Source organism: Thalassophryne amazonica, chromosome 1 (assembly GCF_902500255.1).
Source record: "Thalassophryne amazonica chromosome 1, fThaAma1.1, whole genome shotgun sequence".
NCBI lineage: Eukaryota > Metazoa > Chordata > Actinopteri > Batrachoidiformes > Batrachoididae > Thalassophryne > Thalassophryne amazonica.
The window spans coordinates 70,955,855-70,983,824 of NC_047103.1; the positions used below are offsets into that span (position 1 = coordinate 70,955,855).

At 40.1% G+C, this 27,970-nt stretch overlaps 1 protein-coding gene and 1 long non-coding RNA gene across 5 annotated transcripts in view; both read left to right on the top strand.

Annotated features, from left to right (window-relative positions):
• Positions 1-27,970, top strand: part of col11a1a (collagen, type XI, alpha 1a) — a 363,765-nt gene that overhangs the window by 298,056 nt on the left and 37,739 nt on the right. For all 4 annotated transcript variants that reach the window (XM_034171602.1, XM_034171606.1, XM_034171594.1 and 1 more), the window contains 8 exons: positions 1,758-1,811; positions 1,896-1,949; positions 2,140-2,193; positions 3,481-3,534; positions 15,664-15,771; positions 16,175-16,228; positions 16,383-16,436; positions 19,297-19,350. In XM_034171602.1, the coding sequence (XP_034027493.1) occupies positions 1,758-1,811; positions 1,896-1,949; positions 2,140-2,193; positions 3,481-3,534; positions 15,664-15,771; positions 16,175-16,228; positions 16,383-16,436; positions 19,297-19,350 (486 nt within the window). The remainder of the gene's footprint in view (positions 1-1,757; positions 1,812-1,895; positions 1,950-2,139; positions 2,194-3,480; positions 3,535-15,663; positions 15,772-16,174; positions 16,229-16,382; positions 16,437-19,296; positions 19,351-27,970) is intronic.
• LOC117511693 lies at positions 19,445-27,865 on the top strand. Its single transcript, XR_004561045.1, has 3 exons — positions 19,445-19,458; positions 27,423-27,426; positions 27,782-27,865. It is a non-coding gene; the product is annotated as an uncharacterized LOC117511693 (long non-coding RNA).

Below are 27,970 nucleotides of genomic sequence, written 5' to 3' on the forward strand. Positions count from 1 at the left end.
CAAACAGCAGTTCCTTTTTTTAAATGTTGTTTTATTCCCTAGCCATATACAATGGGTAAAACAAGCATTGTTTTACCATTTTTCTTTGTAAATATTTTTCTAAAGGTGTTATTGACATGAAATTTTCACCAGATGTCAGGAACAACCCAGGTAATCCATACATACAAAGAAATGGAAACAAATAAGTTTCCACTTATTCTCAAAGTTTATTCAGCCAAGTTTATTCTCAAGTTTTGGGATTGCCTTTCATTGTTATGCTGATGATACTTAGTTGTACATGCCGATAACTGACGGAAATCTCACTCCCATAAAATCCCTTGAGGACTGTCTTCTATCAGTGAGAAGTTGGATGTCTAGTAACTTCCTACTTTTAAACTTTGATAAGACTGAAATGATGGTTCTTGGTCCAGCGAGACATCGGCATCAGTTTGACCAGCTGGCGCTCAGCCTGGGTTCGTGTGTCATACATCATATGGACAAAATGAGGAACCTTGGGGTAATTTTTGATCCCACATTGTCTTTTGACCTCCACATCAGGGATGTTACTAAGACTGCTTTTTTCCATCTGAGAAATATAACGAGGATACGCCCCATCCTGTACATGGCTGATGCTGAGACCCTGATTCATGCTTTTGTTTCATCTAGACTACATTATTATGACATGAAAATGTGACGTACTTAAGGCAGACAATAATTAATGTGAGAAAAACAAAAGGGGTCAAACTAAGAAATAACGTGACTAGTCTACAAAGTGGAAAACAAGAAAACTACTGATCATAACCAAAACCCGAACGTGATACCCGAAGTGATACATAAACGTGAATACAGTAAACATGTCAAAGCAAACTGTAGAAAGTGAAAAGGAGACTAAACAGTGACTACATGAAGACCCGGAACAAAATCTGAGACTAATGAATGACAGAAAAGGCAATAAATGACTGAACCGAAAATAAATGCTAAAAAAGAAAATAAACCCAGAGACTAGAAAATAATGAATAACTGAAAATGCAATACATGTGTGAACTAAGAATACAATAAGGAACCAAAACCAAGGACAAAAGATAAATGGAACGAAAAGAAAATGGGGCAAATAAAAACTGGAACACAAACAGGACCGAAACCTGACAGACGCATTCTTCCACACAAACAGTCTTTAAATTTGAAGGTTCCGTTGATCTCTTCTTTGAATTCTGATCTTTAGTTCTTACTATAGATTTTCTGTTGGATTCAAGTCAGGTGATTGGCTGGGACATTCTAGCAGCTTTGTTTTCATTCTCTGAAACCATCTGAGAGTTTCCTTGGATGTGTGTTTGGGGTCTTGCTGAAATGTCCATCCTCATTTCATTTTCACCATTCTGGTAGATTTTTCAAGTCATCCTTCCTTCAATTATATGAAGTTTGCCAGTGCCGTATACTGATACACAGCCCCACACCATGATGTTCTCACCTCCAAACTTCACTGTTGGTATGGTGTTTTTGGGGTTAATTCCTAGCATGACAGTTGAAACTGGTTGACTAAATCCAAACACAATGAACAAAGAGATTTTTGTAGATGACTAATTCTTTGGATTTATTTATGTATGAGATTTGCAATTACTATATAATTAATCAAATCTCAACCAGGAACATTGTTATAGTTAATAGCACAAACATGTTTAAGAAGTGAAGAAACCTTGTGTCTTGATGCAACAACACTGTGTGTATGACTATTTTCTTTGCTTGTAGTAAAATTGTTCATTAATTTCTCCTGTCTTCAGGGGCTTCCTGGACCTCCTGGTGAGAAGGGAGAGAACGGTGATGTTGGTCCCATGGTAAGAGGAGATTTACCTCTTGTAAATTCTTTGTAATGTGTGATACTGTATTACAACCCAATTCTATATGTTTCTTCTCTGCAGGGGCCTCCTGGTCCCCCTGGTCCCAGAGGTCCTCAGGGTCCCAGTGGAGCTGATGTATGTAATTGAAAGGAATCTTTTTAGCATAAAATTAATGATGAGATTGAAGTATTTTTATTCTACTATGGTGCTATAATGTTAACGGCATGCACATATTTAGCTCATATCTGATATTGCAAAACATGGACACTTCATGGTCATGTGGCCTCTCCAATGATGATTCAGATGTTCCCTTTCCATACTGCAGGGTCCACAAGGTCCTCCAGGTGGTGTGGGCCCCATGGGATCTGTGGGTGAGAAGGTAGGTGCTCACACACTACACACCAAGGTGTTCTGCCTGGGGCAATGTTGGGTGTTACAGATGGAATATTGCCATCTTATTCCTTTAGGTCATCCACTTGGCCCTCTTTGTTACCACAAGCAGTTTCATTGATATGGCTCACCTATTTGTCTGAGTTAGTGCTTTGACAGTATTAATGTCTCTTTTACAACACTTCCGATAACACTCATCCATTTTACTGCCGTTTGGCAAACTGCTGCACTATAAATATTGTTGGACTGCAGCTGTTAAAATGACTTTGGATTATAAAACGTAAAGAAAGCACTCGGAAAACAATAGTTTCAACACATTTGGTGTTCAACTTCTGTCAGAGACCCTACAAAGTAGAGGCCAACAACAGCACAAATTAAATACAGTATCTATCATTTTTTTATAAAAAACAGCCAAGCCATCAACTATATTTTGCTTTAAATACATTTGTTGAATAATTGAAGTATTCATTTACCAAATTGAATTTTTACAGGGTGTTAAATGAAACTCATGAAATGAAATGAAACTCATTACATGGAGTTATTTGTTGTTGTGATGGGAATGTCCCAGTCATTCTTGTCCCATTTCCACAACCGATGTGATATTAACATCTGCTTTTTTGTTTTGATAGCAAGAATATTCAAACTAAATTCAATGTTCATAATATTTAATATGATACAACACAATCATGAGCATCCATTACAGTTGCATTATATCTATTTTTAATGTAGCCTGTGGATTTCTTTGTAAATTTAGGGGTTGTTCGCTGCACATCACCACTCTGTCTTTGGCTTGTAGTCACACATTGCAGAGGGTGGTCTCTTACAAGCTGTGTTTAAACTTTAGTGCTGTGTTCGTAGTACAACACAAAGGTTTAAGAGCCACTTTAGAGGTACTACATCTGTGAAAAACAGTTGAAGATCTTTAAAGTACCTCTGCTCATCCTGCTCTGCTACATGCTGTGATCGCATTCTGTGAGCAGTAAGGAATCTGCTGAGTTACTGTGTGCTCACTCTCATGCTGTACATTGCAGCAGCAAGTTTTTGAAGTCTGTTTATGACAATCAAGACTCCAGAGTAAAAACTCTTAAATCCGTCCTGCTTATCCCTGATATTAATACAGCTTCAGAATGCCACTACTGGCACAGAACATTTGTCATATCATACAGAATTACAGTTCCTCCTGTTAAAACAATCTGATAAATACTCTGGAAACATACATTCCATGTTTCAGGTTTCATGAGTATCTTTGCAGACACTGACATTTGTTTAAACGCAGGGTGAACAAGGTGAAGCTGGAAATCCAGGACCACCTGGAGAGCCTGGGACTGGGGTAAGTTTCTTATTTTGCTATGAGTCTTAACCCAATATATATACCTTGATATGCTATGTGGTACACACACACACGCGCACATGCGCACACACGCACACACACACACACACACACACGTGTGTGCGTGGGTTCTCTCTGGGTGCTCCACCCTTCTCCCACATTCAAAGACACGTAGGTTAGGTGGACTGGATACTTTAAATTGTCCGTAGGTGTGCGTGCAGGTGTGAATGTCTTTGTTTGTCTACATGTGACCCTGTGACAGAGTGGCGTCCTGTCCAGGGTGTACTCCGCCTCACGCTCTATGACTGCTGGGATAGGCTTAAGCCCCCCAAGACCCTTAATTGGATTAAGCGGTTGAAGATGAGTGTGTGTGTGTTTATTATACACAACATATCACATGATATTATATGTACACTGGCTTTCAAAAATATATTTCTTTATGCCATTTCAAAGAGAAAATGTAAATCAGGCTTCTCAATATAAACATTTCTAAAATTATCTTCCTTAACCCCTTAACGCCTGTTGTCGCATATATGCTACAATATTTGACTCAAATATGCAACATACCAAATTGACCACTATGCCTGTTGTTGCAAATTTGCAACATACCATTATTGTTATTATAACATTATAACGTAAAGTCATTACCACAATAGCAAAATTACTATTATTTATTATTATTATTTTTTGTGCAAAAGTGAAATGAATAATCTCAACATTATTTACCATCTACTTAAAGGCAAAAACACACACAAAACATTTTTTTATATACAGCTATATAAATTTAGGTGTTAAGGGGTTAAACTGGAAGGTGAGAACAACTCTCGAAGATTAACTCATCAAATGTAAAAATTGAGAAGAAAACCATGTCAACACAATATTTGTTATGTTTGTGATCTTTTGTATAATAACTTCTATCTTTTTTAAAAATGTGAGCTTTTGTCTTTTTTTCATTAAGGGTTTGAGCTTGTGTATTGTAAGCTTGTGTCTTATGAGTTCATGTCTTGTGAGCTTTGGTTGTGGATCGATTGACTTTCTTCTGGAGTCTTGGTAATAATCTTCCAGCAGATGAAGTAGAAAAGTACATCCAGCCAAGTATTTACAAAACCACTAATGTGTGCACTTGCAGCATCTGCTGGAAGAGGGAATTTGATGCAAGCATTTCATATTAATGACTCACTGAAGAACATGGAATGGTGATAGTCAGATGAAGGCTTATTGAAGTGTTGAACGAGCCTCTCAGCCAATTGCTTCACCAAAAGCTTCATTACTTGCAGTCTCAGTTGGAGCTCATTAGAGGCTATAGAGACTATCATCCATCCATCCATCCATTTTCTTCCGCTTCATCCAAGGTCGGGTCGCGGGGGCAGCAGCTCAAGTAAAGCCGCCCAGACCTCCCAATCCACACACACACCTCCCCCAGCTCCTCCGGGGGAACCCCGAGGTGTTCCCAAGCCAGCTGCGAGACGTAGTCCCTCCAGTGTGTCCTGGTCTTCCCCGGGGCCTCCTCCCAATGGGACGTGCCCGGAACACCTCTCCAGCGAGGCGTCCGAACCACCTCAGCTGGCTCCTTTCGACGTGGAGGAGCAGCGGCTCGACTCAAAGCTCCTCCTAAGTGACCGAGCTCCTCACCCTATCTCTAAGGGAGTGCCCAGCCACCCTGCGGAGGAAACTCATCTCGGCCGCTTGTACTCGCGATCTTGTTATTTCGGTCATGAGCCAAATCTCATGACCATAGGTGAGGGTCGGAACATAGATCGATCAGTAAATCGAGAGGTTCGCCCCCCTGCTCAGCTCTCTCTTCACCACAACGGTCCGATACAGTGACTGCGTCACTGCAGACGCTGCACCGATCCGTCTGTCGATCTCACGCTCCATTCATCCCTTTCTCGTGAACAAGACCCCAAGATACTTAAACTCCTCCACTTGAGGCAAGGACACTCCACCGACCCGAAGAGGGCAAAGCACCTTTTTCCGGTCGAGAACCATGGCCTCAGATTTAGAGGTGCTGATTTTCATCCAGGACACTTCACACTCAGCTGCAAACCACTCCAGTGCACACTGAAGGTCCTGATTTGAAGAAGCCAACAGAACCACATCGTCCACAAACAGCAGAGACGAGATTCTGTGGTTCCCAAAGCGGACCCCCTCTACACCTGACTGCGCCTAGAAATTCTGTCCATAAAGGTCATGAACAGAACCGGTGACAAAGGACAGCCCTGGCAGAGGCCAACATGCACTGGAAACAGGCTTGACTTACTACCGGCAATGCAAACCAAGCTCTTGTTGCAGTCGTACAGGGACCGGATAGCCCTTAGCAAAGGACCCTGTACTCCCGGAGCACCCCCCACAGGGTGCCTCGAGGGACACGGTCGAATGTCTTCTCCAGATCCACAAAACACATGTGGACTGGTTGGGCAAATTCCCATGAACCCTTGAGCACCCGATGGAGGGTGTAGAGCTGGTCCAGTGTGCCGCAACCAGGACGAAAACCACACTGCTCCTCCTGAATCCGAGGTTCGACTATCGGTCGAATTCTCCTCTCCAGTACTCTGGAATAGACCTTACTGGGGCTGAGGAGTGTGATCCCCCTGTAGTTGGAACACACCCTCTGGTCCTCCTTCTTAAACAGAGGGACCACCACCCCAGTCTGCCAATCCAGAGGCACTGTCCTGGACCACCAGGTGATGTTGCAGAGGTGTGTCAACCAAGACAGTCCCACAACATCCAGAGACTTAAGGTACTCTAGATGGATTTCATCCACCCCAGGAGCTTTGCCACCAAGGAGCTTTCTGACCACCTCGGTGATTCTCGACTCGGCTATCATTTACTGGTCAAGTAATGTATGGCACATTTACAATGACATCACAAAGTGTAGGCTGCAAAGTAAAATTTCTGTATAGAGCAGGTAGCTCAGTGGATGAGAAGAGGGGTTTAAAGCTTGCTCATGCTACCTGTCTGTAAACATCCAACTGGAAAAATTGATACCAGCCTCAGCTGTGGAGATAAATGCAAAATAACATTGTAAAGTGTTTTATGTGTTTAATCTGGACATCACACCATTGACACTCTTTTTAGTCAGAGGTAGAAGATAAGTATTTTTTTCTACAGGTCGAGTACAGCACAATGCTTACAGGTTTTGATATACTCTAACTATCCGGCCTTAACACAAATATTTGTACGGCTTTATGTGAAACAGAGAGAATCAGATTTGCTAAAAGCTCAGCATGGTATATAAGATAGATTTTCAGTAGCATCAGCAAATCATATTTCTAGCCTCCCCCCAGGAAAACAGCATAATATTTTGCTGTAGGCAAATAAAGAGAAAAATCTCCTCAAATGAGAATCCTTTATTTCCACACAGAGTGGCACTGTGTATTCATCACAGTGAGAGTAATTGCTCCTCTCGTTGAGGCTGGCAGTTCATCACAGCATGGCTTTTCTGCCTTGCCCCTCGTGTTCACAGGGCCTGCAAAATTGAGTCGCTTTCCCAACTCTTAAGGACTAATTACAAGGAGGATATGCCTGGTGCTTCTGTCCTAAAGAACAATGATTGCAGCACTGTGAAGCCAGGTGGTCTGAAAACACTTTGCTGGAATGGGATTCACTCTGAATTACACACGTCGAGTGTGAGCAAACCTGGACCGCATGAGGCTCATTCTAATGGCTTCATTATGTAGATAAGCTCCAACTCCCAGGTATTAAAATCATTTACATTTAATTATAATAATTTAACTACAATTTCACAATAATTTAACATTTTGAGTATCAAAATGACAAATGTTGTTACCCTTTCATCTGTTCCCCGCTTTCTTTGGGGTCGCTACAGCGGATACAGCCAGATCTGCATTGGTATTTGGCACAAGTTTTACACCGGATGCCATTCCTGATGCAACTCCAGTTTACCCGGAGAAACACACACAGCTTCTGCAGTTTCACAGAGGTCCCCCATCCAAGTACTAACCAGGTCCCACAGTGCTTGGCTTCTGAGATCTGATGGGATCAGGCTTACACAGAGCAGACCGGCTGTGTCAAATGTATATATAAACCATCTAATTTATTATTTTTTCCTTCCACCGTACTTCCTGGATTAAAAGGGCGGGCGTTTATGTTTTTTCAAACCATGCTCAAACCCAGCGACTAATCAAGGTTACGAGTACACTGTTAGCCTTGTATAGTGCCAAGCACTCAAGTATCCATGTGTGAGGCATTAAGTCATACGCTTTCTTGTAGTCAGTCCAGGCTGTGCTGAAGTTGGTTTGTCTGGTTTTTGATTCCTGGTGTATTGCTCGGTCAACCAGTAACTGGTGGCTGTGGTGTGCTCTTAGGTCCACGAGCCACTTGGCATTGGTGGTGTGTGGACACCTCTGTCTCTCAGATGTTCTTCTACTATTGCTCAGTCCTCAATTCTGGGCTGACATGTTCTTGTGTTACTGTTTTCCTCTTTCAGCTGGGAATACACCCTGGATGGGTCACTGGAGCATAGTACTGGATAGTGTGGGTGGTAGAATGGGCTGCTTTGGAACTCTAACCCTAACTGGGTCATGGGTTCAAACCCCTGGTCATGACCACTTCCATTAAGGGTCTCCAGGCTGTTATTGGCACTGCTTGTTTGTGAACAGCCTGGAACCCAGAAATTTTACATATGTTGTGGAATTTTTTACTGAATATTCATATTCTTTGATTATTCACCACTGCTCTTATGATCGAGTTGACTGTACCATGGGAGGAAGCGAATGTGAGAAGGAGAGCAAAATACTCTGACCTGGTTACGGACTTGCAGGGAGAGTGGATGGAGTACAAACTCTTTCCAGTGAGGTTGGCACAAAGGGGTTTGTGGGTATATCTACAACTTACCTGCTGAAGGAACTGGGCTGAGGGGTAAGGAACTACACAAAACTACTCAGGGAGCTTTCAGGTGGAGGCAGAGAAAGTAAGCTTTTTGGTCTGGTTGCGGGGTGGCAGGATAAGATATGGGGAGCCAGTAGTTCCTGAGACAGGCTAGCTGTGGGGAGTGAGCGGGGAGACGTCCTTGTTCACTGCCCCTCCACCAGAGATGTTCCGGGTTTAAGGGTCAAAAACATCTGTGAATGGTGGGTGCCCCCACAGCTAGCCTATCGGGCACCGGTTGGAGGTGCAGCAGGCCTACTGTAGAGCCTAGCAGGTGTTACCACCCTACCTGTGAGTTTAATTGCTATCCTGTCAGGCAAGACCTGATTCAATTTGAAGGTCAAAGGGCAAGTCAGGAAAAATCCCTATCTTTAACATTGAATGAATTTTCAAAAATTCTTAGTCTGTCCAAAAAGATTCACTTGCTTTCCATATTGAAAGTGTTTATAGGACGGTATCCTTTATCAACTGACAAAGTTTGATTCAGATCGGATCGCAGATTAGATTTTGTGGCCATTTAAAGTTAACATTGAAAACCCCATTAAATGAATATTTTCATTATATGCTAATCAAACATGTCCCAATCACTCTCGTATTCCAAAGTGATGAATTTTCAAAAAATTCATAATTCTGTCAAAAAGATCAAATTTCTTTCATATTGAGAGCATTATATGGGATGGGTATCCTTTTATCGACCGACAAAGCTTGATTTGGATCTGATCAGATTACAGATTTTGTGGCCATTTAAATTGAACATTTATGTGTATTTTACATCATATCTTAATCAACGTACCCAATTATCTTCTCATATTTGAAAGTGAGGTGCAGACTGGCACTTACTATTGCCTGATCGATCCGGATTATGGATTTTGTGGACATTTGAATTTAACATGAAAGCCCATTTTCATTACTTTTTGCATTATATCTCAATCGAAAGTGCTTCAATCACTGTCTGTTTGACAATGAGGTGCAAACTGCACTCTCAATGAAAAGACTAGTTTGATCCGCATCTGATACGTATTGACGATTTAGCGGACATTGAGTCTTTTTAACATGGAGAAGCCCTTTTGATCTATATTTTGTAGTATATTTTAGCTTATGAAAAGCTACTTTTAGCAGGCCTTTGACCTTGAAATTTTTCTCCAATTAAGAATTTGTGGAATTGGAGACTAGTGTTGGTGGAGGTTTGTGCTCTTCAAGCATGGTGCTCTAGGGTTTTTTGTTGTTGTTGTTGTTGTTTTATATTATTGATTCCCCTATGATTTGTATCTCAGCAATAGTTCTGAAATAATACAACCTCAATTCCAATGAAGTTGGGACGTTGCCATAAAATGTAAATAAAACAGAATACAATGATTTGCAAATCCTCCTCAACCTATTTCAATTGAATACACCACAAAGAGAAGATATTAATGTTCAACTGATAAACATTAGGTTTTTGCGCAAATATTTGCTCATTTTGAAATGGATGCCTGCAAAACGTTTCAAAAAAGCTGGGACAGTGGTATGTTTACTGCTGTGTTACATCACTGTTCCTTCTAACAACACTCACAAGTGTTTGGAACTGAGGACACTAATTGTTGAATGTACAACTTCAGTTGGTCAACAGTCCGAGGTCTCCGTTGTCCGTATTTTGCGCTTCATAATGCGTCACCACATTTTCAGTTGGCGACAGGTCTGGACTGCAGGCAGGCCAGTCTAGTACCCACACTCTTTTACTAAGAAGCCATGCTGTTGTAACAGTGCAAGAATGTGCTTGGCATTGTCTTGCTGAATAAGCAGGGACATCCCTGAAAAAGATGTTGCTTGGATTGCAGCATGTGTTGCCCCAAAACGTGGATGTACCTTTCAGCATTGATGGTGCCATCATACATATGTAGTTGCCCATGCCATGGGCACTAACACACCCCCATACCATCACAGGCTGGCTTTTGAACTTAGCACTGGTAACAATCTGGATGGTCTTTTTCCTCTTTTGTCCAAGGACACAATGTCCATGATTTCCAAAAACAATTTGAAATGTGGACTCATCAGACCACAGTACACTTTTCCACTTTGCGTCTGTCCATCTCAAATGAGTTCAGGCTCAGAGAAGGCGGTGGTGTTTCTGGATGCTGTTGATGTATGGCTTTCGCTTTGCATGGTAGAGTTTTAACTTGCACTTGTAATGTAGAGACGAACTGTGTTAAATGACAGGTGGTTTTTCGGAAGTGTTCCTGAGCCCACATGTAAGATCCTTACACAATGATGTCAGTTTTTAATGCAGTGCCACCTGAGGGATCTAAGGTCACTGGTATTCAATGTTGGTTTTCGGCCTTGCTGCTTATGTGTAGAAAGTTCTCCAGATTCTCTGAATCCTCTCATTATATTATGGACTGTAGATGATGGAATCCCTAAAACCCTTGCAATTGAACGCTGAGAAACACTGTTCTTATACTGTTGGACTATTTTTTCATGCAGTTGTTCACAAAGTGGTGATCCTCACCCCCATCTTTGCTTGTGAATGGCTGAGACTTTTGGAGATGCTCCTTTATATCCAATCAGGAGTGTCTCTCAGTTCCCAAAACACTTATTGAGTGTTGTTGAGAAGGACAGGTGATGTAACACAGCGGTAAACATACCACTGTCCCAGCTTTTTTGAAATGTGTTGCAGGCATCCATTTCAAAATGAGCAAATATTTGCACAAAAACAATAAAGTTTATCAGTTTTGAATGTTAAATATCTTGTCTTTGTGGTGTATTCAATTGAATATAGGTTGAAGAGGATTTGCAAATCATGGTATTCTGTTTTGTTTACATTACTTACACAGCGTCCCAACGTCATTTGGATTGGGGCTGTAATTGATTAACACTTCCTGGAGAGGTAGACCTTTAGCAAAGGTAGAGTATAAATACAATACAAAATCATTTTATGAACAGTTTTCATGTCTCATGTCTGATTTACATTTTTTAGAAACAGTGCCCCCACCTGCTCTTCAACTCAGTTAAGTAGAATTGAAAAGAGGGCTGTTGAACCTTAGCAGAGGATGCACTCCTTGAATGCCCTCAAGTTTATTTTATAGAAAAACACAACACAACATATGCACATTATATTGCACAGTGTTGTGGGCTTATCTACTTGATGATAATTTACAGTCTTCAGAAAATTCCATGCATGTAACCTATAAAAAGCAGTGAGTCAACAGATAGATAGATAGAGTCCATCCTTCCATTTCACTACAATAACTCAAAAACAAAAAAAATCTTGTCACCACTGAACAGATAAAAATGTCTAGTGCCCAGATTCACAGACTGCTTCAATGAAGACCTAAATGTGTCACTAAATGCTTTTTTTTTTTTTTTTTGAATGACCACTTAGACCTTACCTTAGCTTGGCTGTCCTCATCCACTGCATTTGCAGCTATCCCGTAAAGTGCATTCACATTTTGTTCTTCTTCTTGTTTTATGACAGTTGGCATCAAGAGGGTGGATCAGACAGTACCTCATTCAGATCAGTGTGCATGAGCAGTTTCCAGTTGTCGTGGCTGTAGACTTTGCCATCTTTTGGCCATTGATGAATTGGATCAAGTTCATTTGTGTCAGCCCATTTCATTTGCGTGTTACCATTTAAGCACTTTATTTGGTTGGACCAACATTTCTATTTATTTATTATTTATTGTATTTGGTAATGAAGGAAAATGAGTGCAGCATGAAAATGACAACTATGTCAGCTGGAAACTGGCAATGACGTAATGGCTTTTACAATCGTAGCATTAAACTGTAATGTGTCAATGTTGTTTGTTTGTTGATTCTTTTCTCACGTCAGCCTTCAGTCTGAAAAATAGCAGGTTAATTTACCATACCCATGGGCTTGCCTGTTAATCTGCAGACTGAGAAACAGAACTGTTTAATTAGCTGTTTCTATTTTTTTTTTTTTTTCTTCAAAGACCCATCATTGATGGGTCTATTAGCTGCCGCCTCATTTATCATTATTGAGTTGCTGCAGCAGATTGAAAATATGGCCTGTTTCCAGTGGGAGTGGCAAAAAACTGTGCCTATAACCATCAATAATGTCAAATATGTGTTTTCCAACTCTTCTCTGGCATTTTAAAGTCAGTGTGCAGGTGCAGACTGATCCTTAGTAATGTCGGGTCCAAGCCCTTCACATACTGTTGTTGTAGTTGTTTTTTAGTGCCGTTATACAGTGTTAGTGCCATCACAGAGAATTCACTGTTCTGAGGTATCATCACAAAACTGATCATGATTTAGCCAGCATATGCCAACTTGTGAAAAATTTGGTGAATATGCTGGCAACGTCGAATAAGTTATGCAGCTGTCACACCATGACCATTTAGCCAGCATATGCTGATGTATCAAAAATACTGCTAATACGCCATTATATGGTAGCTGACACATTTAATAGGTTCTATGGTCATCCAGAACATGTCAAATATGTTTACATATGTCAATATGCGTTGGAGATAACATCGATATAAGTTACACATATGTTCAAAGCAAGTTAGTCAAATGTCAGAAATAAGTTTTGGGTATGCTAGACATTATCTCAACATATTTTGACTTATGAGTAACTTACAAGTAATGTGTGTCCACAATCGCATAATGTATGTACAACTTATGGTCCTGCGTATGTGGAATGTATCAGCCATACGCCGGCATTCGTTGAAATATTGTGTATGCACAAACGTTTTCAATGACCTCGCCAACTACGATGTATCCCAGCGTGGTTCAACATGCTCTTAACTTATACATAACTTACCCATAACTTATTAGATGTACATCAGCATATTTGACAATTTTAGTACGTCAGCATATGCAGGTGTGGTATGTGGTGTGTCTGTATCGACTATAGTGTTCAAAGAGTATGTACTCTCTATTATTATATATTGTCTGTTGTGTTTTGTTTTTTTATGGACCAATAGTGTCTGAAATAAAGATTGATTGATTGATTTTATTGATTGATTGATTGGTTAAATCGTCAAGGTGTACAAGGCCATTAGCAACATACACTTTACCACACTTTACATTATGTGCTACTGAGGCAAATATTTGAATTACATAACTTGTATTTTATAAGCACAAACATAATTGACAGAATTAGATGCATTATGCAGATGTTAATATTCAGTTTCATTTTTTTCTCCAGCCAGTCTGCTCTGTCTAAGCCTGATTCTGTCAAATCTCAGAAGCTAAGTAGTGTGGGGCCAAGTTAGTACTTGCATGGGAGACCTCTTCGGAACACCAGGGGCTGTGTGTATTTCTCCAGGTGAAATGAATTTCAGTACTGCTTTTGGAGGAATGCAGGTGATGTAGGGGTGCTCTTGAGTGTTCCATCAAGTGGTGGCACACGATAGCTGCCATTTTTGATGTAAGACACTGAAGTTTTGTTGACTAAAATAAGATTAGCCTCCTCTGTACCAGGCTAAAAACCTTAGTCGGGTAACGCAACACTTTAGCCGACTAAGGGCTAGATTAGTCGATTAAGTGTGTTTAGTTGACTAAACAAGATTAGACTGCTTTACGAAACCAGGCCCTGGTGTTGAAAGGCGCAATATTTCAAAAGCACAATTGCGTATCAGAGGACCATGAACTGAACTGAAATAAATAAATAAATAAAAAATTAACAGTGAAATTACAGTGACAAGTAAGGTTAAAAGGAGCAGCATGGTGTCTTATGGTTAGCACTGTTGCCTCAGAGCAAGAAAGTCATGGGATCGCTTCCAAGCTTGGCCTTCTCTGTGGAGTTTGCATGTTCTCCTTGTGTTTGCATGGGTTAGGGTTAGGGTTAGTGCTCTGGCTTCCTCCGAGTGCTCTGGCTTCCTCCCACTTCCAAAGGCATCCTGATTAGATAAATTTAGTACATAAACTGTTATGTACTAAATTAGTACATGACAGTTACAGTTGACACGCTTTCATCCTCCTAAGACAATTAAATGCTGCCCTATGACTGCTGGGATGGGCTCCAGCCTCCTGTGTGACCCTTACTTGAAGTAAGTGGGTATAGAATATGGATGGATAGAAATAAGGTTAAAAAAATGAACAACTCTAGTTTATACTGTATGTTTATGTGGCATTTTTCCTCCCCACAGCTGGGGCAAGTGGATGAAGAGGGGAACATTTAGTTTTCACAGGGGTCCAGACTTTATACATGATTTGAAATAAAGTAACACCACTCATAATACAACATCAACATTTACAAAAACCTGGGCTTTGATACAGAGACACATTCTAAACACTAATCACACATTAAAACCTTAATAGAAAATGAAAGCTTACTTCCTTCATGTGACGTTAAACAGCACCGATTCCTAATTTTCTGTTCCATCTTACTGTGTTTGTTAATAAAATCTTCATGCCCGCTTTGCTATGGAGTTATAAATTAACAATGTTCGGAGTCATTCACTGTCTTGTCACAAAACTGCAAGTCCAGAGTCTAGTTGTGTGCTGAAAGCTGACTTGGGACTGAATTTGGGACTTGCAGTTTCATGACTTGAGAGTGATATGACAGTGACACCCATCTCTGTAAACTAGGACTTGGATGCCTGTGTTAAAAGTTAAAAGAGTCCCATTAAGATTAAAAGCTGCCTGCCCAAAGCTAATACAACAACACAAACAAGTACATACAGCATTTTCTCAGTCTCTTATTTAATCACAAGCTTGTATTTCCCACTGAATCGCTGGATTACTTCATAGCAGGATGTGGGCTTTGTTGTGCACAGGATGAAGAAAATGGGGCTTGCTGGAGAGTTAATGTTTTGTCAGTGATAGATGAAGGGATTAATGCACATTGGAAAAACATGTCTGATGCATTTATCCGCATTAAGGACTGAGGATTACTTAAAAAAGCAACATCATTTTTGTTTCAAATAGAGTTTGTCCCTCTTATTGGGTGGAGCTACCACCTTCCCCCTACGTGGTTGTATGAGTTAATTATTCATAGAAAGTGTATTTATAAATTGATGTTTAAGCTGCTATACAGCGTAAAGTGTTCCCTTTATAGTGGAAATGAGGTACAGTAGAGGAATATCTGGGTGATCAGAGTGCAGAAACACTTTATAGTCCCTTTTTGCTTTGGCAGTGTTGATCGTGAAGAGTTGTTGTCTGTATACACGTGATTTTTTTACACCCACTTCACAAACCTGTCAGCATCTCCTGTTGAAGTCATTGAGTACTTGAGGAAAAAGAAAAGCAGTGTCCTGAAATCATTAAATGAATGCTGTCCCCTATGCCTCACCACTATAGGGACCTAAAGGTGAGAGAGGAGAGAAGGGAGAAGCTGGGCCTCCTGGAGCTGCTGGACCCCCTGGTGCCAAAGGACCCCCTGGAGATGATGGTCCAAAGGGCAACCCAGTACGTCTGTGACATACTCTCCAACCATGCACAAAGTGTTTTTTCAGAAATGGTTCTTCCAAAATTTAATGCTTTAAAAGGAAATGCCCTCCACCAGCCTTGAGGCAACCAATTTATCCCATCGCACCTAAAAACCTTTTTTTAATTGAGGGAGATTATATTTTATGCCAGTGTGGTAATGAAATGTAGTTAGCTTTGTCTCATGGATTTACATCATTAAGTCCATCTAATTGCCTTCAGCGGCAGCAGCACGTCAGTAAGCACAGGACTTAAAAAAACAAAAAAAAACTGCTTAAATTACTCATCATGACCTTACTAACAGTATCTGGAGACATTATGTATGATGAGAGATGCTTCATAATTCTTTAGGTAAACTGATATATTTTATTCTGCTCTCTTACAGGGCCCTGTAGGATTCCCTGGAGACCCTGGTCCCCCTGGAGAGCCAGGTGTTACTGTAAGTGTGCAATATTTTTGCTATACAACGTGCATAAATGAACAGTGTTGGAGTGTTTTTGTAAAATGTGACATTGAATGTACAAACTGAACAGGATTCTAGTTTAAACTATACTCCACAGACATAGTTCAATCTGCATATCTGTATTTTAAAGGGTATTGATGGAGAATCAGGAGAGAAAGGAGAGGATGGAGAGGCTGGTCAGCCGGTAGGTTACATCACAGCATTTGAACAGAACAAATGGCTTTGATTATCTGTAGTGAACAGTTCAATGCATGTTATATAAATAATTGTTTGGATATTTATGGAAAAGAGTACTTCAAGAGTCCACCATGAGTTTTCATTGCAGTAAAAAATTGTGAATAATTTACACCACAGCATTTTTAATCAGCACGTTTACTTTGTACTTTTGGATATGGAGTAAATGGAGTTATCTGCTTTGCCGATTCATTTAAGTATGATTAGAAACAAGCTGAATAGTGCTGCACTGTTCCTGTCTGTAGTAGAACAAAAGATCACTCTTATTAACATTTATGAATGTAAATAACCTTTAATCTTTGTCAAAGGAAAAAAAAAATAAACCTGAGTATGTAATGTCATGTACAACCCCAATTCCAGTGAAGTTGGGATGTTGTGTAAAATGTAAATAAAAACAAAATACAGTGATTTGAAAATTCTCTTCAACCTATATTCAATTGAATACACCACAAAGACAAGATATTTAATGTTCAAACTGATAGACTTTGTTGTTTTTGTGCAAATATTTGCTACTTTTGAAATGGATGCCTGCAACACAAAAACGTTTCAAAAAGTTGGGACAGGGCAACAAAAGACTGGGGAAGTTGATGAATGCTCAAAGCAAAATGGGGTGAGGGTCACCACTTTGTGAACAACTGCGTGAAAAAATAGTGCAGCAGTTTAAGAACAGTGTTTCTCAACATTCAATTGGAAGGGATTTAGAGATTCCATCATCTATAGTCCATAATATAATCAGAAGATTCTGAGAATCTGGAGAACTTTCTACATGTAAGCAGCAAGGCCGAATACCTACATTGAATGCCCGTGACCTTCGATCCTTCAGGCGACACTGCATTAAAAACCAACATTATTGTGTAAAGGATCTTACCACGTGGGCTCAGGAAGACTTCAGAAAACCATTGTCAGTTAGCACAGTTCGTCGCTACATCTACAAGTGCAAGTGAAAGCCATACATCAACAACATACAGAAACAGCGCAGCCTTCTATGGGCCCGAGCTCATTTGAAATGGACAGACGCAAAGTGGAAAAGTGTGCTGTGGTCTGATGAGTCCACATTTCAAATTGTTTTTGGAAATCATGGACGTTGGGTCCTGCTGACAAAAGAGGAAAAAGACCATCCAGATGTTACCAGCGCTAAGATATGGGGTGTGTTAGTGCCCATGGCATGGGCAACTTACACATCTCTGATGGTACCATCAATGCTGAAAGGTTCATCCAGGTTTTAGAGAAACACGTGCTGTCATCCAAGCAACACCTTTTTCAGGGACATCCCTGATTATTTCAGCAAGACAATGCCAAGCCATATTCTGCATGTGCTACAACAGCATGGCTTCGTAGTCAAAGAGTGCGGGTACTCGACTGGCCTGCCTGCAGTCCAGACCTGTCGCCCAATGAAAATGTGTGACACATTATGAAGCACAAAATAACAACGGAGACCCCGAACTGTTGAACAACTGAAGTCGTACATCAAGCAAGAATGGGAAAGAATTCCACCTACAAGGCTTCAACAGTTAGTGTCCTCAGTTCCCAAACACTTATTGAGTGTTGTTAGAAGGAAAGGTGATGTAACACAGTGGTCAACATACCACTGTCCCAGCTTTTTTGAACATGTTGCAGGCATCCATTTCAAAATGAGCAAATATTTGCACAAAAACAATAAAGTTTATCATTTTGAACATTAAATATCTTGTCTTTGTGGTGTATTCAATTGAATATAGGTTGAAGAGGATTTGCAAATCATTGTATTCTGTTTTTATTTAAGGTGCATTTACACATAACGACAACAAGTCACGAATGCCACGAAGTATACATTCTTGCCTGCTGATCAGGAATGTGATGATTTGAGGCAGAGGCGTCAGGTGTCCTCAGGAAGTGCTGCAACCTGTTATCACGCGTTACGATTAATGGCACGTGTTGCTGGAGAATTATTAGGAACCATTACGCACGGTCAAGAATACGTTTCTGCATTGTTGCGCGCTGTTATGTGCAATAGCATTGTTAAGTTCTGTCATGTTGTGAATGAGGTGAATTGTTGCCACACACACTCCCATATTCATCTATCAGCTGCTGAACAATTCAGATCGCTCCAGTTTGCTCCACAGAAGAACTTTGTGACTGCATCCTTAGTTGGACTCTGTGCCACTGAGTGGCCAAAAACATGCTCCAAGAAAATCACGAATATCACGCACCAACACGCTCCATTAAGAAACCTATTCAGATGCATTAAGTCACATTAAGAATGTCAGGAATGTGCCAAGAATGACGCAAATATGACATTCGTAATGCGTCTTGCCTATGTGTAAACGCACCATTACATTATACACAACACTCCAACTTCATTGGAACTGGGGCTGTAGATGAACATTTTTTGAAAATCACAAACTGGTAACACATTATGAAAAACTAATTAAGTTATTTTAGTATATATTTCTTAATTGATAAAGTTTTTGCAATGACTCAGTTCAGATAAACTTATATTTTGACACTGAAATTTGAAATTAAATTTTTGCTGAATTTAGTGGAATTATTCATCATAGATCTCCAGATTTTGACTGAATTTTATGATATTCACTTGAGTATTCTCCAGATGTAACTGAAATTCGAAAAAAAAAAAAATGCAATTCACAATCCGCAATCCAAAGTAGTAAAATCCTGAATAAGTCTGGTGTATGAACTGTTCCAATAACAAATGGATACAGTGTGTGATCAGTTGTAATAAAATTTGGAGCAGAAAAATACATGTGCTTTGGGTAATTATTCAGTTTGATGTGTGTATAAGGAAGTGTCACAGTTCCTGTGCTTTTTTTCAGGGACCACCAGGTCCATCTGGAGAAGCTGGACCACCTGGACCACCTGGCAAGCGAGTAAGTCTGAAGTCATTAAAGATAATCATGCCATAGTACTTTTATCTCAAAAATATGTCATCATAGATTGTTCTGATTGATAATATTTGAACATTTCACCATTAAATTGTATTGATGTGCTTCTAAATGTTTTAAAGCATTTACTCAAAATATTCACCATCCTGCCATCAAATAACTGGAGGATTCATTAGCACTGTACACTACTGCCAACACCAGAACACCACTCACCCGCCTCGCTGTAATAAGTCCTCCTCAACAACTCAATCTCAGCAGTCAAGTCAGAGATTCGTTTTCATTAAAAGCAAACTCGAGAAAACAAAGCTGGAGATTTACAAGGTCGAGGCATCTCCCTATCTGCGCAGAAAAGACACCTTTAAGCCTGCTGAGGATGTGAATCTCATGAATCATTTTATTTTTATTTATTTATTAAGTTATTTTGCAAGAAAATTGAACTGGCTTTGCCAAATGAGAAGGGGCAGGGACAAGCTGGTTGCTCCAAACCCTTTTACCCCTGAGTGGAAGTGGCAAGAAAGTAAGAAAAATGTATCCAGTCTGATATTTTATTGATCTGTTGCTGCTTGACTGGCAGTAAGAGTGAAACAAAGGCACAACATGGATGTGGACCTGGTATATTTACAAAAGACAGTGTGGCAGAGTTATATCTTAAGTCAATTAATAAAAAAAAACAAAATGAAGAATTCTAATGGTTACTAATGGAGAATGTGGATATAAGTTTGAACAGAAAAGGATTTTTCCTCATTAAAACTTAACACACAATGAGTAGCTTTTCCGGACTTTTTCACAAAGGACTCTGTTTATCAGAGCTGCCTTTTGAATGCACACATCCAAGGTGGATTAACATATTACCAATATGACGTGGAGCTCAAAGTTCTTATGGAAATGAGATGCTATTCTCTGGTATCCATAAGGAAATTCACAGTCTGGGAATGAAGTGTGTCAAATTAAATTCACATTCTGAGTAACAGCAACAGCTGCACCTGAATGGCCGAGGGATTATGGTAAGGAAATGGAGTTCTTTATCACACCCAGTTCTTTAAATGCTCACCAAAAAAGGGGGCCTCAGATGATCCATGCTGCTCCCTGTCAGGTTCCTCCTTTGAATACTTAATTCCAGAGTTGTTTTGGATCAAACGTTCCTTTACCTTAAGAATATTTTAACAGTTTATGTTAAAATAAAAATTCCTAGCAAAACAATTGTTCATTCTGTGATAAAAGCATGGAATTTGGCATACATATTTTAAATTAACAATGTTTATTTTCAGATATGGAGCCATCCTGGAGCTGACCTCTAATGAGCTACAGGGGTCAATGAAGAATTAAACAGAGGTCAAAATTTTAAAATGTTTTAATCATGCTGAAAATGATACCACATTATTTGTCTGATCATAACAATTCCAAAAAAGTATAGTTTTGACTATCTATGACTGAATGTTCTGGAGTTATGGGGTAAAAATGGCAAAAATGGTGACAAAGATCAGTTTCAGTTTGTACAGGGTTCAAAAGTTAAAGTTGCTCCAGTTTTGGTAAAAAGTGATGCAAATTATTGGTTGAAATAAAAGGATTAATAAATGGAATAGTTTTGACTGTGCTGAATGATTGGTCTCCAAAGTAAAGGTCAAACAAAGTCGACGTCCATTGGATTCCATGACATATGACATATGTTACCCTGTAACATGATAACTAAGCATGACAGATGGTGTAAACTATTCCTTTTTAAAATGCTATTAACTCAACCAATAATTTGCGTCATTTTTTACCAAAAGTGGAGCAACTTTAACTTTTGACCCCTGTACAAACTGAAACTTTACCATACCTTTTTGGAATCGGTATGATCAGACAAATAATGTGGTATAGTTTTCAACATGATTTGATCATTTTTAAATTTTGACCCCTGTGTAATTCTTTATTGACCCCTGTAGCTCATTAGAGGTCAGCTCCAGGATCCACATCTGAAAATAAACATTAGTTAATTTAGAATATGTGTGCCAAATTCCATGCTTTTATCACAAGATGAGCAATTTTTATGGAAATCTTAGCTAAGCTGCACTACTATAAATGTTGCTTGCTTAAGGTGCCCTGACACTTGCACGACTTTGATCCGCCCACTCGTACGCACTCTGCCTTGCATGAGAGTAAATTTGTCTCAAATCCATTGTAAACCGCTGTAAACTGTGCACGAAGAAAATTTTGAAATGTTCAAAATCTCCATCACACATTAATTACGTGAACTTCACGTGATCATTACACAAACAATTCAAAAACACTGCATATGAGTGCGAGTGATTGCGTCAGCAGACCGCATCACAGCACAGCTGGTGTGAACAATTATAACAAGATGTTAAATCTATCATAAACATACCATAATTTCCGGACTATAAGCCGCTAAAACAACGATGCGGCTAAGTTATGGATTTTTACAGGCTTTTTCATAAGTCCAAATATGTCAATTGATTTCCTGAATGCTGCGGACCTCATGTGGTGTAAATTCACACACAGTGTAAATATAAGGTCTTACCTGTTCGTTTTAGTGAAGAAAAGTCCTCCGGCACTTTGTGCCAGAGTTGCGCCATCAGATCAGTTAGCGGAGCAGAGCCGTCTCCCCCCACCTTTCCCCACCCGTTCTCTGTCTTGGCGCAACAAGTCAAAAAAGTCACAGCACCTCATTAACGTTTCATTGACCACAGCATGTACAACTGAGCATCATCAGCATAGCAATGAAAAGCAATTCCAAAATGTCACAGTAATCTAACCAAGAGGTACTAAAGAGAGAGAATAGTATATGGCTGAATACAGACCCCTGTGGTACCCATATTTTCCAGGAACCAGATTTGGAGTAATTCATTTGTTAATAAGATTTGTTAACACAAATTGAAACTCACTCATCTTCAAACAGATCTGGATCCATCTTTTAGGTGATTTCATAAATTTGAGGTTTCCTTCGGTCTGAAATGAACAGTGGTATGTTTGGAATGTTATTACTCTTCACTGATTTTGAATGGAAACACCTACTCTTTTCTTGTTAACTAGTTAGAGCGAAGCGGTTTGACATGGCAGTATTGTCAATAAGCTTTAGCTTTTTGTGTGCTTTTTTGTGGTGTAGTGGAATGTTAGAGTGTGACTGGTATTACTAAGGGCCCCTTCACACATAACATGATGTTGGGCGAAAGACGCTGAAACTGGAAGATAATCCGTGAACAAAAACCGAATTGGGGAACCGCGAAACATTCCACCTACTGTCGGGAGGGACATACGGTCAGACAGACGTGCACGCTTGTGTTCGTGCACAAGAACACAGTGTGAGCACATGGAAAGCTGCGCACACAGCAGTGAAGCAAAAAATAAATAAAAAAACACCACAATTTATCATATTTAATTCCTGTTATAAAGAGCTTACTTAGCCTCCGCCTAGATGTACACCAGGAAGTAATGAAATGACGTGGGTCACTGTTCTCCCTTTTATGTTTTACATGAATTACTTGATGTGCCCGTCTCATGAAGACATTAGCTGGGCTCTCGTTTCATGAAGAGCTGGCTCCCGTGTCTTGAAGAGCCAACTCCCGTGTCATGACCGCATCAGCTGCCATGGTGGGTCCAGCGCACAGTGATCCGCTGGTGACTGCATTGCAAATGTGATATGTGTTTTAATTATGACAATGTAGGGAAGTCCTGCAGATACACATGCCTCGTGGGGCGTCCCGTGAGGTGATTTTCTGCATGGCACGATATTCACCAACATTGTGTGCTGACGGGGCAGTCAGCTGAAGCAATATGTGTTCTAATTTATTTCTACGTGAGGACAGCATGCTGACATCCGCGCCTCACGGTGAAGTTATGTGAGGTCATATTTTACAAGCCACTACAGGTGTTCTCTGGCTGTGACTTGCGAGTATAGATATCTGAACATCTGCCAGTCGCTGGAACATGCCCACCTCTGTCTGCGGACCTCGCCAGCTCACAGAAAAAAAGGCTCAATCTCTGTTCCTTTATTCTGTGATTTTTATGTATATATTATTATTTTTTGTCTCGCATCTGTCTGATGTCTGTTTTAAATTTACCACCTTGCATGCACGGTCAAGTCCAGCTAACATTCGGCAGTCAGCTAACATGTGCCGTATGTCCACAGCAAAGCGTATGAGCAATGTGATCACACATGAATGAGTTTGTGCCTTTACGCTTATTTGTTTTATTTGATCTCCACTCTCCACTCCGTCTTCATGTAAACTACAAATTACGTGTTTGAAGTGGCATCAGCCTGCCCGGCTGGCTTCACACTGTGCCACACACTCAGATCCTGGCCAGCCATCATGTGATTGTGTCTGTATGACATTATCAGCATGTCATGAGCGTCCCCCCACACCTGCATTGCATCTTCACCAGCTGAGTTGCAGTACTCAGCGGTCAGCTGTCCCAACAGCGCACTGCGCTGGACAGCGACTGGACTCCGGGACTGTCAGGCACACCTGACAATGTTGGATTCATGGTGTTTGTGTGTGTGTGTGTGTGTGTGTGTGTGTGTGTGTGTGTGTGTGTGTGTGTGTGTGTGTGTGGTGGGTGGGGGTGGGGGGGGGGGGGGTGACACACTCCACAAGCCATGTGGCTTGGTGGGGACGATGATGGTGACACACTTCACAAGCCATTTGCGTGTGTGTGTGTGTGTGTGTATGTGGGGGGGTGGCACAGTCACATCCATGTGTTGCTAGGTTACGCCACACTTGTGTTGCACTTTGTAATTTTCACAGACAGCTCGAATGTGGTCCCCTGCTCTCTACTCTCTTGCTGGGAGTGCAAATAGCCCCGCCTTTTCTGGGGTGTAATTTTTCTGGGGGTATAAACGCTGGGGTGATCATGCTTTCGCGGTAGCTGGCCCGAGACTGTGGAATGAGCTACCTCTTGAGTTACGTACTATTCCTGACCTAGCACTTTTTAAATCTAAGTTAAAGACTTATTTATTTAAACTGGCTTTTAACACTTAGTGGGGAGGTGACATGTTCTGTTATTTTTATGTTCTTTTTTATGTGTTGTTTTAAATTTTATTTTATATGTGTTTTATTTTTGTAAATTTGTGTTTTTAATGTTAAGCACTTTGAACACCAGTCGGTGCTGTAAAGCACTTTATACATAAATGTTGATTGATTGATTGATTTTCTAAGTGTCCAGCAAGCGGTGTTGGATGTTTGTGTGTGACACATGGAATTTGGCCCACACTTGTCAAGAGGGGGGTCAAATGGGCACTCGCTGTCTTCTTTTAGCTGTTTGTGTGTGTGAATGGTTGTGGCAACAGCTGTACGAGGTGTTTGAGGTGGCTCCAAGTTTTCACGAGTAGCATGCAATTCCTCCGTGCGCCAGTTGACTTCAGTCGTGTTATGTGTGAAGGAGGTATAAATTTGGACATTCACAAAATCTAGTGAAGTTTCTTCCAGAATTGTCTTCAAACTACTGCAAGTAAAAAAGTCTATTTAACACACCCAATACACACAAACATCTCAGTAATAATCATACAATAAAAATTTAACAAAACTATTTTTGTTTTTCTATTAATTACACAAATATAGTGTGCTTGACATTACAGCTAGTCCACTTACAACATACAGTTCACAAGACCCCATTTTGCATGTCAGTGCTTTCAAGTTGGAGCAGTAAGGATAGTTTAAATTCTAAATGATATGAAAAAAAAACAAATATATGTCAGAAGTTTTTTTTTTTCTTTAACCAAAGGCCATCTTGTGTTTTGCAATGGAGCATTATAACAATGGGGAAATTTCATTGTTTATGATGACATTTAAGTGGTGTTTATTTGTGCAAGCCACACAAAAAATATGAGGTTTTTGGAATTAATTCTATCATGTCCAGTAACTCTCAGGTCTTAAAATGTTAGTACATCAGTTAAATAGCTTTTTTTTTTTTTTTGGTCTATGTCCAGGGGCGGATCTAGAGATAAATTCATGGGGTGGCAAGCAGGGACAGGCACTATTATGTGGGGTGGCAATGTAATGTTTATGTATTATGCTATCTGGATTATAGCGTCACGAGTCCAAGTTTCATATAGCCTAGAGCAGCGGCCTACAAGCTTTTTGCGCCACAGACCAATTTTCATGTAACGTTAAAACATTTTTGCAGACCAGTATAGAAAAAACTATAAACAATGTGTGTAAAAAATGCATGAGTGGAATGGTAATTTCAAGCGCTCCAATGGGCATCATAGATCTGTAAATTGTGTTTTCATGATCACAAAATGAACATTGCTGTAGTAGTGCAGCAGATAACCAAAACAATTGTTCAGTTTGTGATAAAAGCATGAAATGTGGTACACATATTCTAAATTAACTAATGTTTATTTTCAGATATGGAGACATCCTGGAGGTGACCTCTAATGAGCTACAGGGATCAATAAAGAATTACACAGGGGTCAAAATATAAAAATTCTCCAATCATGTTGAAAATGATACCACACTATTTGTGTGATCATAAGGATTCCAAAAATGTATAGTTTGGGCTATCCATGACTGCATGTTATGGAGTTATGGGGTAAAAACAGCAAAAATGGTGACAAAGGTCAGTTTCAGTTTGTACAGGGGTGAAAAGTTAAAGTTACTTCAGTTTTGGTAAAAAGTGATGCAAATTATTGGTTGAGTGAATAGGATTAATAAATGGAATAGTTTTGACTATGTCGAATGCTTGGTCTCCAAAGTAAAGGTCAAACAAGGTTGACGTCCATTGGATTCTATGACATGTGACATATGTTACCTCGTAACATGATAACTTAGCATGATAGATGGTGCAAACTATTCCTTTTTAAAATACTATTAACTAAACCAATAATTTGCATAATTTTTTTTACCAAAATTGGAGCAAGTTTAACGTTTGACCCCTGTACAAACTGAAACTGACCTTTGTCACCATATTTGCTGTTTTTACCCCATAACTCCAGAACATTCAGTCATAGATAGTCCAAACTCTACCTTTTTGGAAGCTGTGTAATCAGATAAATAATGTGGTGTACTTTTCAATATGATTGGAGCATTGTTAAAGTTTGACCCCTGTGTAATTCTTTATTGGCCCCTGTAGCTCATTAGAGGTCAGCTCCAGGATGCCTCCATATCTGAAAATAAATATTAGTTAATTTAGAATATTTGTGCCAAATTCCATGCTTTTATCACAAACTGAATCATTCTTATGGGAATTTTAGGGCAATTCTACAGTAACGGAATTACAATCTGACCTAATCTGTAGTTGTTAGATGCAGTATGTCCAGATTTTGCTGCTGTTGTAATGACAGCAGAGAAGCTGTATGAGCCCATACGCTGCACCACTATAGTAGAAAACAACACATTTAATCAAATGACAGCAGAGAAGCTGTATGAGCCCATACGCTGCACCACTATAGTAGAAAACAACACATTTAATCAAATGACAGCAGAGAAGCTGTATGAGCCCATACGCTGCACCACTATAGTAGAAAACAACACATTTAATCAAATGACAGCAGAGAAGCTGTATGAGCCCATACGCTGCACCACTATAGTAGAAAACAACACATTTAATCAAATGACAGCAGAGAAGCTGTATGAGCCCATACGCTGCACCACTATAGTAGAAAACAACACATTTAATCAAATGACAGCAGAGAAGCTGTATGAGCCCATACGCTGCACCACTATAGTAGAAAACAACACATTTAATCAAATGACAGCAGAGAAGCTGTATGAGTCTTACCTGAGCTGAAGACTCACAGAAACACACCTCAAGGGTGTGTGTATCAGCGCTTGTCCTCTGCTCATCCCTCTGTCCTCTGTCTATCCTTCTGTCCTCTCCTCACACCCTCTTCTCTTGTTTCCAGTGTTCCTCTAAATCTACAACAAAGTCTTTTCTCCCCTCAGCAATAAAAAAGTGCTCCACTGTCACGTTATGAAATGAAAGTGAAACCTAAAAAGCGTACATTGCCGCACGCGTGCACGGACTTTTGTTAACATAACACAACTTTAAGGTTGGATGTAACATCCCTAATATCTATGAGAAACACGAGTAAAGCTGAAGTCTAGCTACAAAGAAAGTTTCGTCGGCTGATGTGACCAGTGTTGACATCCGTCCTTGTTTTCAGTTCACCTGAAACGACGAGGGAAACAAGAGGTTCCGCCCTAATAAAAATACCACTGAAAACTTATTCCTCATTGTTTATTGTTCATTGTATTAATTTATACAGTACTTGGTGAATGTATCAATTTTATATTTCTTTCTCCGCAAAGTTTTCCTGGCAGCTGTGTGTGCTGGTGTGTCGTCGTGTCTTTTGGGGAAAGTTCGGCGAAGCGCAGCTTGTGCTGCATTCAAGGGCACTCAGAGAGCACAGTTTTCGCCGGTTAACGTCATTCGCGAGGTCCCTTTTTTGAAAAAAATGTCACCCACTTCTGATTAGGGTGGCAACTGGGGTGGCAAGAGCTATTTTTAGGGTGGCAGTTGCCACCCCATGCCACCCCAGTAGATCCGCCCCTGTCCATGTCCACTTTTTGACAGATTCTTTGCTATGTTCTTGATGGGAACATAGCATCTTCTCATTGGTGGTGGAACCAGTAAATTTTAAAACATTTGATTCATAAGAACTTTT